This window comes from Sorex fumeus, unplaced genomic scaffold (assembly GCF_029834395.1).
Source record: "Sorex fumeus unplaced genomic scaffold, SorFum_2.1 ptg000029l, whole genome shotgun sequence".
Classification (NCBI taxonomy): Eukaryota; Metazoa; Chordata; class Mammalia; order Eulipotyphla; family Soricidae; genus Sorex; species Sorex fumeus.
The window spans coordinates 8,235,307-8,250,959 of record NW_026606086.1 but is presented as its reverse complement, the minus strand read 5'-3'; the positions used below and the strand labels follow the sequence as shown (position 1 = coordinate 8,250,959).

Below are 15,653 nucleotides of genomic sequence, written 5' to 3'. Positions count from 1 at the left end.
AGGCTCCTGGAAATAATCAATACTGCAAAATGGCTGACGACAAAGTCAACACACAAAAATCTGCGCGTTTCTATATAGAAAGAATAAGTGAGAGGAAAAGGGGATCAAGGAGTCTATTCCATAGAAAGCAGTATCCAAAAACACTGACTAGCTAGTAATCAACAACAAAAGAAGTGGAAGATCTATAACATGAAACTTTAAAAAACATTCAAGAAATAACTTAGGAAATGGAAAAATATTCCATGCCTATGGATAGAGGAATAAATATTTTCAAAACGACCATTCTATCTAAACTACTATATGGACTCAGTGCAAGAAAAGTCGGATGACATTCTCCAAGCTCTTCGAAAAACAGGCAATAAAATTTGTATGGAATCAAACCAAACAGCCAAAACCATACTAAAAAATAAGGAACAGGGAGGGATCTCATCCCTTACTTGAAGCTATACTATAAAGCCATAGAGATCAAAACTGCTTCGTAATGGAAAAAGATTTTGTTTTGTTTTGTTTTTTTTGGGCCACACCTGGTGATGCTCAGAGATCTATCTTCGCTCTGAACTGAAGAATTACTCAGAGCAGTGCTTGGGGGACCGTCCGGGATGCTGAGCGTAAGGTGAGCACCCTACCTCCTGTACTATCGCTCCAGCCCGTAGGACAGAATCTCTGACCAATGAGTCAGAACAGAACATGCAAGGACAAACCCCCCATATATGGTCAGCAAATTTTTCACCAAGGAGCCGAGAGCATGAAATGGAGTGAAGACATTCTCTTCAATTAATGGCAGTGGAACCAACCCAGGTGTTTAATGGCAGATGAGTGGATTGTGCAGATGTCATGGTCTACACTGTGGAACACTTGCAGTTGCAGGGAAGGAGGAAGTCATGCACTTTGCTGCAGCTGGGACAGAACTGGATGTGTTGAGTGTAGTAAGCCAGAAGAACAGACAGGATGACCTCATTTATCTGTGGCCTACAGAAACACTGGATGAATGGACTGCAGTAAGGGGAGATGCTCAGCTCACCACCACTGGCCCCAAAGTCTGAGAAGGAGGGCAGAGAAAAAATTTAATTGAGGGGAAAAGAAAGAAGAGGCACATGGGAGGCAGGAGGGGGCCGAGGTCCAGGCCCTGGGGTCCATGTGGCGTAGAGCAGTGGGACGGCTAATACTTAAACTCAGGTCTGTTCCGATGCCTTGGGGGTGGGGACACTGGGGTCAACACCTCGACCTGCTCATAGCTACCCCATGTTCTGCTGCGCTCCAGTGTCCCCCAGTAGTATCCAGGGAACCAAATGCAGTGAATGCGCATCATGACAGGTGTGGGCCTTGACACCTGAACTACCACACAACACCCACACTAAAACTCTTAAGAGGGCTACGAATTCATCATAAAGGGTTCCTTATCAGATACTGATCCAAACTAAATCTGAGACATGTAAGACCTGATCATGTAAAAATGGCTAAATATCTGACAATATTATGGCATTATTAATTTTTTCTAAATTATGTGTAGCTCAACAGACACAGGCTGATGAAATAGACATGAATGATCTGATGAACTGTTAGGGGCCAGCCTCAGTACATGTTGGAAGGGGTGGATACGCATATAAATGAAACTTGGTCGCAAGCTAGATGCTGATAAAGTTGGATAAACATATATGTTCATATTGCAATTTTTTTGTTCAAACATTTGCATAATAAAACCAAAAAAGAACAAAACCACTAGTGAATTCTCAAACCTGACGAACACGAACGAACTACACTGCTGTAAAGCCAGAGAAGGACAAACTGAAAGAACTAAAATGGGAACAAGTTCTGGTGATGAACCAAGTGTTGGGGAGCACAGGTGGGGCCCGTGCTCGGGACGGCGCTCACTGCCCGGGAGAGCCAAGTGGGCGCGGCCACAGCCACAAGCCGCCTCTGGCACTAGAGAAGCACTTGCGCAGGTCTCAGAAGGCAAGTGGAGAACAGCCCTGTCCAGGGGATGCGCTGCTCAGGGTCTGGGATTTGCCTGCTTGGTTCCCGTCTCCCCTCTTTATCTTCACTGCATCCCCACCGGGATTTCCAGCACAGCCCACCAGGAAACCTCTGGCCCTTTGGCTGTCTGGTCATGGTCAGGCGTGGGGGGCTGACTAGTACGGGAGAGTCGAGCTCGTGGGGCTAGGCCGGGGCATGGCCAACGCCTCACAGAGGAGACCCTGGGCACTACAGCAGCAGCCCCCTGACACAGGTACGGCCCCCGACAACCCGAGCTACGGAGGGCTCCTCTACCTTCTCACGTGGTGGTGAGGAGCAGGCGGAGAGCCCGGTAGGGCCTCCGGGACCGCCCTGCTCAGTGCTCGCCACACAGCAGTGGAACCGCGCCGGCTCTCTGCCAAAGCCTCCATCACGGTTTACTGCAGGCTGGGCCGACTCATTCTCAGGAGGTGTCTGATACCTGTCCCGGGGCATACAGACGTCATAGGAAACAAAGGTGCCAGGATGTTTGTGAGAAGGGAGGCTGGCAGGGGGCAGGCTCCTGTGCTTCCACGGTGTGGGCCGGCCCACAGAAGCATGTGGGATCTGAACTCCCGGCACTTGCCAGAGTGCGTGAAAGGGGCAGTGTACCCAAGGCCTTGACCCCACTGCAGATACATTTTTGCCTGGTTCCTGTCATCCCCTGTTCTTCTTGGTCCTTCTCAAGATGCCGCGATTTAAACGAGGGTGGTTCTAGATGGCTTCTGTGCACTTCCTGCTCAGCTTTCTTTCCTTTCTTTTCCCTCCCCCTTTCCTTTTTTGGTGGGGGGAGGGAGCCGGGGAGAGCAATGCCTGGCAATGCTCAGGGAATACAGGTAGGCCAGCACACCCGACTGCCTGTGCCATCCCCTCCCTGTAGTGTTCAGAACTGCCCACACAGCAGGCCATGCCGGCCCGGCCTCTGCTGCTGCCGCTCAGCCTCCCGCCTCTACTCCGATCTCATGCTCACGGTCTTCTAAGTCCTCTCACTCAACTCGTCTCCTGTTTGGGGCCCACCCCCGGGATGCTCTGGGACTGCACAGCGCAGGTGGCAGAAGCCAGGCCCAGCATGCAGAGCACATGCTAGGTCTGACGAGTGCTTTCTTCACCTGCTGTGGCTGATCTGGGATCTGAGGTGCCTACTGTCTTTGACTTCTTTTGTCGTTTGGGCTATAGTCAGCAGCAATCGGGTGTTGTTTCGAGTTCTGTGTTCAGAGGCTGATCGGCCCTGGTGCCAAAGTGCAAATCTGAGCCTCCCACAGGCTCAGCCCGTGAAGGTATCTTCCCAGCGAGGAAGTTGTGGTACGTAACTGCACGCTTTATGCTTTATTAATCAAGGTTATTTACCATGGATGAATTTATTCTCGAAGGAGAAAGAGCTGGTCTTGGCAAAGCCTCAACAGACCTGACAATTCCACGCTGACCCGGAATCTAAGTCCTTGCTATGCTCTCATTTGATCTTGATGCCACAAGGTCAGCTGTCTCAGACACAGCACCCACTAAAGCATGTACTCCTAAACAACCCTACAGCCACGGTACTTTGGAGAAACTTAGAAATGCCAGAGAAGACGAGGAAAAGAGCCTGTTGGCAGCCCTGAAGCCGTGCCTGGGGTTTTTCTGACTCTCCAGAACCAGGCGCCACTGGCACACTGGGCCCACTCACCCGTCCGTGGCCGGTTTCTTCCGGAGGATGCTGGGGCGAGGGGATGAGCCCTGGGGCGGCGCGCTGCTGCTGGCACTCTGGCTGTGGGTCTGCACCACGGTGGTCGCTGCTGGGGCGGCACTGAACGGACTGCTAATGGGGTTGGCGACGATTGTGGCTCCGTCAGCCAAGACCACTGTGAGGAAAAAAGAGAGGAGTAGTGAGAACATGGGGAAGAGGAAACAGAGATCACGCTACTGACCTGCCACTTAAGACACAGGTGAAAAGGATCAGAGCACGAGGAAGAGTGTCTACACTGACTGTTCAATCCAAAGACGAGGGACAGGAGCGCTATGTCCAGGCGGCTAAGGACAGTGAAGGGGGACAGGGCCGGAGCACGCCGACATATAAGCAAGTCACGCAATTCCCTTTGTCTTGCATTCATGATTACTAAGAAAGGAGACTTAAAACACATACTTTATTTCAAAAATATGTTCTACAAAGTATAACTGACCCTCAATTCCTAATGCTATCAACACCTCCTACCTATTTCAATTTCACAACTGTTTCTGAGCAAAGTACTCAGAACTGACTTCTGGCCTTGCACTCAGGGATGACTCCTGGCTGGGGCTCAGGGGACCAAGCTGGATACTGGGGATAGAACCTGGGTCGGCTGTGTGATAGGCAAGTGCTGTATCCTCTGTACTTACCTCTCTAGCTCAATTTTGATGGCTTTTACACAAGAACTAAGAGAATCTTCAGCCTGCTCTTCAAGACTGCGTTCTTTCTTGAACGTGCGTCTCGTGTGCTTGTGTTTCTCTGTCTGCTTGCTTTCCACTCAGGAGAAGTCTGTGTTCTCTACTGAACATGTACCTCCCCCTCATACCTTTCTACATACATTTCCATAAAGACTATCTTGCCTCACCAGATTAAAAGTCTTCAAGAGAATGAAAACACTGCCAGTATTAGGCGAGTTTACAACAAGAGTTCTTTATATAATGCCTTTCCACCATGCGCAATTGCATTTTAGAATATTTCCGTACGTAAAGTTTTTTTTTTTTCTCTTTGTTTTTTGGCCCACGCAGCAGCACTGAGCACTTATTCCAGGGACTATGTTCAGGGGTCACTCCTGGCGGTGTCGGGGGAACCACACATAGTGCTGAGGACTGAACTTGGGTTGGTCAACTGCAAGGCAAGCATCCTCCCTGCTGTCCTCTCTGTGGCCCTAAGTCTGACAAGAATGTGACGTGAAATGCCAGCACGCTCCACAGAGGAAACTAAGGTCTAGTGGGATGACCCGAGACCAGTGAGAAGATACAGGCCTTCTCTCTCTTCCACATCAACTACAAGATTACCTGAAGTCTTGCCCTCAGATGGGGGTGGCTGAGTGCCCAGCGGTGCGGGCTGGAGTCCTTGGGTGCTGATTGGGGTGGCGGAGTGGATCCCCTGCGTGCCGATAGGCGCCGGCTGGATGCCCGGGGTGCCAATGGGGGCTGGCTGGATCCCCTGTGTGCTGATGGGCGCTGGCTGGATCCCCTGGATGTGCCGAGCGTGAGATGCGTCCACAGTCATCAACTGCATGGGGTTGAGGTGGACCGTGGATGCCACCCCGACGCCAGTCTGAGCGGTGATGGCGGAGTTGGGAGCCTGAGCGGAAACTGCACAAAAAGAGGAGGAGTCAGTGGCCTCGACGGTTCACAAGCAGAAACCTAAAGGAAGCGACTTTTCATGCTGCAGCTGGAACTCACCGCTTCAGAAAGAACGGGGGCCGGAAATCCAACATGAGACTAACCTCAGTTTGATTCCAGCCACCACAGAGTGCCACGAGCCTGGCTGGGACTTGTCTCGGAGGCCCCCAGCACCACAAAGCTGGCCCAGGTGTCTTAGTGCCACAGGCCCAGCAGCAGGGCCTCACGTGAACCCAAGCAAAGAAGTAGAGTAACTAAATCCATACTAGACATAATCAATGATCAATTTCTTTTCTATTTTCAGTGGGCGATGGGGAGGGATTTGGGCCACTCCAGGCAGTCCTCAAGGGTTACTCCCAGCTGTACAGTCAGGGCTCACTCCTGGTTGGCTCAGGGGACCACACGGAGTGTAGGAGACCAATCCCTCTACACTCAGACTGAACCTGGGCCTGCCACATTATCGCCCTGGCCCCTCAATGACCAACTTCTACCTCACTGCTTGAAAACCTGGGGTAAGAGAGACAGGTGCTTGCTTGCCTCATACGCATCCAATCAGGTTCCATCCCTAGATGACAAACAGGTCCCTGAGCCCTGTCGGGAGTGACCCCTGAGTGCAGATACAGGGGTGAGCCTGAAGAACTGTTGGCTGTCAGCCCAAAATAAAATGAAAAATTAACGATCATCTTAACCAGGGGTGAAGGGCGTCCCTTTGGGTTCCAGCTCCCTGAGCCGGAGGAGTGTCCTTGCTACTCTGTCATTTCCTTAGAATACTTAAGAAAATAAACCAGAAACCCACTCCCCACAGGATGCCGATACCTGGGTATTGCCGGATGGTGGACACAGAGCTGGTGATCGGGGTGTACGTGTGCGCGGCCAGCGGGTACGCAGAGGGTGGGTACGTTGGCAGAAAGTACTGGAACTGAACAGGAACAGACGGTCTGGGAAGGGAAGAGAGACGACAGGTTTTTCTTCTTTAATTCTTCAAATTATCTCGTCCCCCAGACCCTCCATAAACATGTCAGTCACAGAAAATTCTCGCAATTGTTACCCAAAGTGTAAGAACACACACCTAGAGATGAGCACTTTCTCAGAGAGTGAGCACTGTACAACGAGCAGGGAGCCTACCATGCATGCAGCTGATCCATGCTCAATCCCAGCACCCCACATGTGCCCTAGAGTCCACCAAGAGTGACCCCTGAGTGCAGGGTCAGGAGCAAGCCCTGAGCACGCACTGCCAGGTGTGGCCCCAAAACAAAACCAAACAAAGAAGGTGGGTATACTATAAACAGCTACATCAAATGCAGACATATTTAAGATGATTACCAAAGCTGGTAATAAAGTTACCAGTGATCAGTGGCCACTTGCAGGACAAGCCCCTTAGCCACTGTGCTGTCACACTCAACTGTGTGTGTGTGTAAAGTTCTCCAGTGATCAGTTCTACTTGAAAGACTCTAAGTTCAGATTGTTTTACTGGTAAATTCTATTGAACAAACAAAAAAGAAAAATACCCAAACGTCTGCCCTACTGCTGTGATAGCACAGTGGTAGGGCGTTTGCCTTGCGCGCAGCCAGTCTGGCCGAGCCAGGTTCGATTCCTCTGCCCCTCTTGGAGAGCCCGGCAATCTACCGAGAGTATCTTGCCCGCACGGCAGAGCCTGGCAAGCTACCCGTGACGTATTCAATATGCCAAACACAGTAACAACAAGACTCAAAATGGAGATGTTACTGGGCCCGCTCGAGCAAATCGATGAACAACGGTAGGACCCAAACGTCTACAAACTAATCCAGAGACCCAAAAAGGAAGATATTTCACTTATTGTGAGTTTAATATACTTTGGTTATAAACAGATTTCACTATCACTGATGCAAAAACTCCCATGCAAAGTAGGATTAAGTGCCATCTCAAAAATACACCAGGATCAAACAAGGCTCATCACAGTAAAGTAGAAATAATTAAACATCAGAATTCCTATCATTATTATGAATATCTATGACATTTAAAGTGGGGCCTGGAGACCAAGAACAACCAGTGCTGGCACAGATGAAGGGAAAAAGGAACACTCTTTCACTGCTGGTGGGAATGCTGATGGATCCTGCCTTTCTATAAAACAATATGGGCATTCCTCAAAAAACTAGAAATTGAGCTTGCATATGACTCAGCAATACTATTCCTAGGAATACACCCTAGGGCCCAAAAAACAATGCAGAAAAGTCACCTGCATGCCTCTTTTCCTTGCAGCACTATTCAAAACAGCCAGAATCTGGAAACAATCCAAGTGCCTGAGAACAGACAACTGGATAAAGAAACTATGGTATAGGTATATCTACACAATGGAATACTACACAGCCATTAAGAAAAACAATGAGGAATAAACAGGGTGATTGCACTCATTTGTGAGATATAAAAAACATAGTATGAGACTAATATCTAAGGACAGAAGAAAAAGGGGTTAGGACCGATAGGAAGCTTGCCACAAGTGTGTATGTGTGTGTGTGTGGGGGGGGGGGACCTGGGGAGCAGTTAGGACAGAGAAGGAACCATGATGCAAAGACAGTTGGAAGTGATCGCTCTGAAAAAAACGAGACGGGGGGGGGGGGCCCCCGCGGGGGGAGAGACACACACAAGAGACAGAGATAGAGACAGAGACACAGACTGCCAGAGGCAGCTTGGGGATGGTGGTGGGCGTGAGGGGAACCCGGCAACTGATGGTGGGAAATGTACACTGGTGGGGGGGAGGGGTGCTGGAACATTTTATCACTGAAACTGAATCCTGAACCACTTTGTAATTGTGTATTTAGTGGTGATTAAATTTTAAAAGGTAAAGGTAAAGGTAAAGGCCCTCCCGTTGATCGTCGATTTGCTCGAGCGGGCCCAGTAACGTATTAACAAAAAACTCACAAAAGTGATAAACAGAAGCTTTATTCTGCAAACTGATTAATTACCTAACCAAACATACACTGAATTTCAAGACTTCCCACTTAGGAGTAAGAAGAAGGTACCCACTGCTGCTCTTTAATATTAAGTTATTGTGACCGGGAGTGTGAGGAAGTGGGAACTGGTGTGTTCCCTAGAAAGTTTTAAGAACAAACCAACCTGGAATCAATCCGACCACAGAAAGAAATGACAATAACTGAAGAGTAATAATGAAAAAACAGAAGAAAAAAAACCCGAACAAGTCTATGCTGATTTAAACACACCCACACCACACACACACACACACACACACACGGTTGACTGTGAAAGCACAGCGACTAAGGGGCTTGTCCTGCAAGTGGCCAACCTGGGCTTGGTCTCAGTACCCCGTATGTTCCCCAAGGCCAGTCGGGAAAGAACCCTGAAAAGCCAGGAGTGGTTCCAAAACAAAAACAAAAATCACACAAAGCAACAGGGGTAGATAATGAGTCCGTCCATTCCCCTCCCTCCCCCCCCAATGAAGGCTCCTGACAGCAACGCAGGGGCCAGTAGGGGGGTGGCCCACAGCGGACCAGCCATCAGAATTAGGGCCCATGGAGGGCCGACTGTGACACTGAGGGTCTATGGGGGGGACGAGGCGGCTGTCACACGGAGGGCCCATGGTGGGGGGAGTGGTGGATGTGGGCTTCACACTCAGGACACAAAGGGGGTCAGCCATCACACCATCACACTCGGTCTTCACATGGGCTCAACCTCCTGAGCTAGGCCTGGGCCCTAGAGAAACATCCAATGGCTGGGGCTGGAGCCATAGCACAGTGGAGAGGGCGTTTGCCTTGCATGCAGCCAACCCAGGTTTGATCCCTAGCATCCCAATGGTGCCCCGAGCACCGCCAGGAGTAATTCCTGAGTGCAGAGCCAGGAGTAACCCCTGAGCATCGCCGGGTGTGTTCCAAAAAGAAAAAGGGAAAAAAAATCCCATGGCTACCTATAAATGTGGATAATACAAGAACTAGGAAAAGTTCTTATTTTTTAACAGTTTTAAAACATTAAAAAAATCCCAGTGGGTACTGGGATTGCCAATACTGTTAGTGATACTCTTCATGGCAACATCATCCCAACACCCCTTCATTGAATGAGGGCCTGCCTGTGTTCCCCCACCAGGGTCCCAAGGTTCCGTCTCACGTCTCCCCGGCCCATGTGTAAGCTTAGTTCTATAGCCAGGATCTTCAGTTCTGATGAAAAAGTCACTATTTTGGAAGGATCATATTAGAACCATAAACTGATTCAACTAATCATCAATAACAACTAAAAGCAATGAGTTTACTGGGGCAGAGACTACTTACGGGCATCAAAGGATTTCCACACACAATGTTTAAAAATGAGAAAAATGCAAACCTACAGCAGAAACAGCTAGAAGAATCCTCTTCCCTTTATGAGTGAATTAATGAGAAATTAATGAGACACAGGGAGAGAACAAGCTCTGGCACATAAACAATGAAAATAACATCACTTAAGTGGCATTTACTTCCAAAACGCAGAGCCTGAAATTAAGTATGAGAAAACCATCCAACACCCCCAAACTGAAGAGCATTCTATAGAAACTGCTGTCCTGGAGACAACTCAGGACAATGACAAGGGCAGTGATCACTCTGAAGAGGCCGAGCGCTGAGAAAGGGGGTGACATGCGCGACATGTTTTCAGTGATAGTTACGCTCTCAGTGACAGTTCCGAAAGCCTCAGTGCTACAAAGGACAGCGTCCCCCACAGAGGCCTGCTGGGGGGGGGGGGGGAGGGGGGGGGAAGGGGACCCGAGACACTGGTGGGGGGATCATGTTTATATTCCAAACCCCAATCATAAATAACTCTGCAGCTTTGTAATTCATGATGATTCAATTAAAAATATGCTGTCCTGTATATACACTTATTTAAAAAAATTCCACTACAGGGTAGATGATGGAAAGGTAAAAGGACTGTTTCAGGCGACCTATTGGGGTAGGTAAGAATCTTCCATCTTAGGAGATGAAAATACATATATTATGGGGGAAAAAAAAAAAGAGTCTCAGTTCTATAACTTTACTTTCAAAATAAGTCAAAACAAAATTAAAACACCTGAACATGTAAAACAAAACAAAAAAATAGCAGGAGAAAATATACCAAAGAGGAATGGCTGAACACAGCACATTTTTCTAAAACTCAAAAATCAGTTTGTTTTTGGGAATGGGGGGGAGGGGAGGGCACATACAACAAAATCATCAACGCGTACAGTGGCACACTGGGGTAGTCAGGTGGCCACAATCATTCCTACCTATTGTCGCTCCGAGTCTCCATGGCCACAGGGTTGGGCGAGGCCCGGTGTCCTGAGATGGGGATCAGGCTACTCCTCTCGGCCGGGTAATCAGGCTGGATCCTGGGGGACGTGTGTGTGATCTGCTGAGGCACCACCTTAGCTGCAAGACACAAAACCTGCTTCAGCCCCACTCGTTTACCTGAGCTGGCATGCCACAATACCTCACCCACAAGCTTAGAATGCACATAGTCATAAGGCTTTCCCCCCCCAGGTTTACGGAATATGAAAAAGGAAAGATGAACACATACAATCTCCATACAGTGATCCTGACATACTATTACTAGTTACCACAGGGTTCAAACTCTAACAAAAATTCCCATTTGCTAAGTTTATTTTCCCTGATCTAAGTTCTTGAAGGCCTTTTACTAAAATGAGAAGACTTCTTAAATCAAACAAAAAATTCAACAACCAAGTTTTAATTCAAAAATGGCAATGATCTGAGATTCTACTCCAGGGTCCGTAGTTACTCAATGATCTGTCATTAATTAATTAGACCAGATTATTTTCAAATCCACATTCTTACCTGTGCTAGTCTTTTCTGTATCGCCACACTCATTTCTGAGACTCCTGAGTGCCCAGTGGCCCCTGTAACCCCTCACAGACAACCCAAATGACTAGAGTTCAGTGATCTGAGGGGCAACTCTGCACCCTTTTATACCCTGCACTCAAACTCCACGGCAACACAGATGCGCTTTCTACTCTCCTTCCCAACCCCTCATCTTTGGCATGGAAATTTTGGAAAGAAGAGCAGCGATGTGTTTCAGCAGTCTAAAGAATCAGGTCAACATGTGTCCGGTCCTGCAGCAGGGGCCTGGCCACAAGTCGAGGGGGACACCACCCACCAGCCCACGTGCAGCAGGTGACAGCAAGGCCAGAGCAGACCTTTCCCAATGGATCACTGGACAGCACAGATTGGCGAGAGAAACTACTATTCTTCACCAGGAAAGTGGGCATTGGGTGGAGCACTCTGCCTTGCTTTTTTTGGGGGGGAAGGAAGAGGGGAAAATGGTAGGGGAAAATAATTCTTCCGATCGGAAAGCAGCCATCATTTGGCAGAGTTATTCAGCACTGGCTGATAATCAACCCATAAATTTCTTTCCTTAGATGAAATCATGAAATTTGTATATAAGTGGATGGACATGGAGCGTTATCAAGCTAAGTGAAATGAGTCAGAAAGAGAGGGACAGAGAAGGACTTCATTCATTTGTGGAATGTAAAGTAACATGGTATGAGACTAACACCTAACAACAGTAGAGGAAACCGTCAGGAGGATCGCTCCACGGTTTGGAAGCCGGTCTCACATGACTGGAGGAAAAGGCAGTTGGGATGGAGAAGGGACCGCTAAGTCAATGATGGGTGAAGGGACTGCTTGAGATGGTAGATGCGTCCTGAAAGTAGATAAGGGACCAAACACGATGGCCTCTCACTATCTATATTACAAACCATAACATTCAAAAGTAGAGAAGGAGTATTAAGAAGGAAGGTGCCTGGCACAGTGGCAGGGGTTAGGATGGGGTGGGGGTGGCAGGAGGGATACTGGGAATACTGGTGGTGGAAACTGTGCACTGGTGGAGGGATGGGGGCTGATCATTGTGTGACTGAAACTTAATCATTAAGGTTTGTAACTATCTCAAGGTGATTCAATAAAAAAAAAATTCTTTTTTTGGGGGGGGGAGGAGAGGGCATCACATATGGCAATGCTTAGGGGTTACTCCTGGCTCTGCACTCAGGAATTATTCCTGGTGGTGTGTGGGGGACCATATAGGATGCCGGGGATCAAACCCAGGTCAGTCACATGCAAAAAATGCCCTACGCCCTGTACAATTGCTGCAGGCCCAAATTTACTTCTTTTTCTGATTAAGAAAAGTCACTGAGGGGAGTATGGTGCCGCCAGCAGGTCAATCTGTACCTGTGAGGTAAGTGCAGCAGCAGCCTGATGGCTTCTTCAGACTCCCAGATACCCCAAAATTGCTATTGTGCCTTTGGCCAGACCCCAACAACTTGGGGCAAAGTTTACCCAGAAAGTAAATGGCCAAAAGTTAGGTATGTGGGAAACACACCCACAAACCACCTTCAGCTCAGCTATATAATTGGAGGCATGGCCTCTGATTGAACTCTTTAACGGCCATGATCCCAGAGACTCAGAAACAAATCTCGAAACCCAGTGGCTTTTGGCAGAAATGTGTCTGGTCCCTGCAGTGCTGGGCCCACGGTTTCGTGCCTTGGCCTGTTCCGCCTGGTGGCCCAGTGGCCGCCATCCTCCAGAGGCCACTGGACAGTCAGGTTTGGGCCCGCAGTGACGAGACACACAGGGCCTCACGGGATGGAGCCGGTCCTGTCCTCCCCACCCTAACGAGACCCCAAGTCATCATCCACGAACGGCCTCTCTGGCTCCTGATCAAGCTGCTTAATGGCCATGATCCCAAAGACTCAGAAACAAATTTCGAAACTCAGCGGCTTTTGGCAGAAATGCGTCCGGACCCTGCAGTAGGTTACTGTCGCCGGGCTACCCCAGGAGAGAAAGGGTGTTGTCCTTCCGCCTGCTTCCCCCTGGCGGTTCGGTGGCCGTCATCCTTCAGAGGCCACTGGACAGTCAGGTTTGGGCCCACAGTGACGAGACACGCAGGGCCTCATGGGATGGAGCCGGTCCTGCCCTCCCCACCCCAACGAGACCCCAAGTCATCACCCACGAACGGCCTCTCTGGCTCCTGATCAAGCTGCTTAACGGCCATGATCCCAGAGACTCAGGAGCAAAGCTTGGAATCCAGCAGGTTTTGGCAGAAATCCCTCCAGATTTAAGTGTTAAAATTTTGGAATTTCAAAATCGTGCGGCCACTACTGCAGCCATGCAACATCATATGTTATTCATAACCAGCAACACAAAACAAATTGTCTACTGTTGCCTTTTCAGCAGATCTGAGTGTTGGGGCAAAATCTCAAATAATAATGGTGGGTCTGGTGTCAAAATATTGAATGTGATCAAAGTAGAGAGAGAGTAATGTGGAAATCATCTGCCCCACTGGTAGGGGGAGGGTGTGGGATGGGGATATACTGGGGTTGTTGGGGGTGGAGAATGGGCACTGGTGAAGGTACGGGTGTTTCGTTGTATGACCGAGACTTAGACCCGAAAGCTTTGTAACTGCTCTCACGGTGATTCAATAAATAAAATTATATAAAAAAAAAAAAAAGAAAAGAAAAGCCACTGAGCACCTGAGACACAGTACGGAGATTATGGCGCTTGCCTTGGCTATAACTGGTTGGGACCTCTGGTACCACACATGCTCCCAGGAGCACCAGCAAGGCCCACCACTGAGCACAGGCCAATAGTAAGCCCTGAGCACTGCCAGCTGTGGTTTAAAAATAAAAACTAGAAAAATTCATTGTTTCCCAACCACTTAAAGCACAAAACACACCGCTGATGTGGGAGATTGCCCAGGGCATGAAGCGAGCTCTCCCTTCCTGGAGAGGAGGTGGGAAGGGCTGGGAACGTCCGCTCTGGGAGATCAAAATGAACGCGACGACCCCAGTCTGCTCTGCCCTCACAGCACTGCAGGCTAGAGCACGGACTGGAAGACGCTCCTTACTGCAAGTAAGGAAACCCGTCTCAGAGCAAGGTGCAGGTGCTAGACCCGAGCGGCCCCGAGCAGGGAAGTGTGAATAAGCCAGTAGAGGGGAGAAGAGTTCGCCTGCTTAGTGTCAATTTAAAGGCTTATCCAAAGGAGTATAAGCACTTCCATGCCCTGTACTATTCTCAAAGTGTCCTTAAAATGCATCACAAGGTGGGGCTGGAGGGCACTTGCCTTGGAAGGAGGATCCCCGATCACAGACCACGAGTGCTTTTGGGTACCGTCCCAAATCCACCAACCAAATCAAAGAAACAAAAATGTACCATGAGGGCTGTGAGGGTCAGTAATGGGAGGAGAGGAGGATGGGGGGATTCCAACCTGAATCTGACTTCTGAGAGCTAGGGATGTCTGTACCTGCTCACAGGAAGCAGTCTGACTCCAAACAAGTATTAAAATATGACATAACGTTGGCTTTCTCTGGCCATACATCAAATATAAAATAAGCAACAAAATCTGATAAAAAAAAACAGAATCCAAGAAAAATGGAGTGGTAGCTGGGGGAAAGGGTAAGGAAATGAGAGGTGCAGGTGGACAGGGTCAATCTGACATGGGGCCCGGGACAGGGAGCTGACGGGCTCTTCACTGCAGACGGGCTGAACAACACCCAAGAATCCCAGCCTGTGGCCCAGGATGGAGGGAGAACTACGGTTCGGAGGCCCCAGTCCCGGGTTACATGCTGGTGAGCTGTGGACTGAATCCCACCTGAAACCCATTTCTGTGCAGCCTGGGGGCTAAGATAGGCTCATATTCTATGATGGTGGTGGCTGGGGGGGGGGGGGGGGGGTGGGGGTGGGGGAGAACGAGGAAGTAAAAAAGTACCTGAACATCAAATCTGTGTGTGTGTTAGAAATCCACGCTGCCTTGAAAACCCGCGGTCATAGCCTCGGCAGTGGCCGCCCTGCTGAGGATGGGCAGTCCCTGCTGTGTCTGTGCTCAGGCCGCCGGCACTTACCCACAGGGATGTTGGAGGCAGTCACAGCAGTAGCATGGGATGAATGTGAGGGCATCGTCATGGTGACAATTGTACTCGTGGGAGCCTGTGTGTGTGACACAGATCCTGAAACAGGAGAAAAAAAAAAATTCTTCCACAATGGTCTCTTTTCAAGGCATTACAGATTCTTAGAAGCCCGCAAGCGAGCGCTGGGGGAAATGAAAGGGAGTGTCTCTATCTGGCCAGTTCCTGCCTGAAGCCGAGACACGGAGCCCTGCCTCCACTTCCCCTGCCCGCCCCCCAGCAGAGGCACAGGGCGACGACCTACCGGCCGTGGTTGCTGAGGCGATGGTGTTGGTCGCCAGGATTGGAGCCACAGTCGCTGCCGCCACGGGTGTGCCAGTACTGAAGATGGTTTTCTGGGAGGAGGGAACCCCAAAACCGTTTAATGAGAACTCCTCCCAAGCCAACCTCACCGTAGCTCAGGCCCGTCCCACGGTGCAGCTTCTGTCCG

At 49.5% G+C, this 15,653-nt stretch overlaps 1 protein-coding gene across 1 annotated transcript in view; it reads right to left on the bottom strand.

Moving 5' to 3' along the window:
- The window catches only part of SAP130 (Sin3A associated protein 130), a 69,243-nt gene that overhangs the window by 28,267 nt on the left and 25,323 nt on the right, over positions 1-15,653 (bottom strand). The window contains exons 9-14 of the mRNA XM_056115401.1: positions 15,468-15,558; positions 15,161-15,265; positions 10,541-10,682; positions 6,139-6,260; positions 4,990-5,292; positions 3,656-3,830 (exon numbers count right to left, since the gene is read on the bottom strand). Coding sequence (XP_055971376.1) covers positions 3,656-3,830; positions 4,990-5,292; positions 6,139-6,260; positions 10,541-10,682; positions 15,161-15,265; positions 15,468-15,558 — 938 coding nt within the window. The remainder of the gene's footprint in view (positions 1-3,655; positions 3,831-4,989; positions 5,293-6,138; positions 6,261-10,540; positions 10,683-15,160; positions 15,266-15,467; positions 15,559-15,653) is intronic.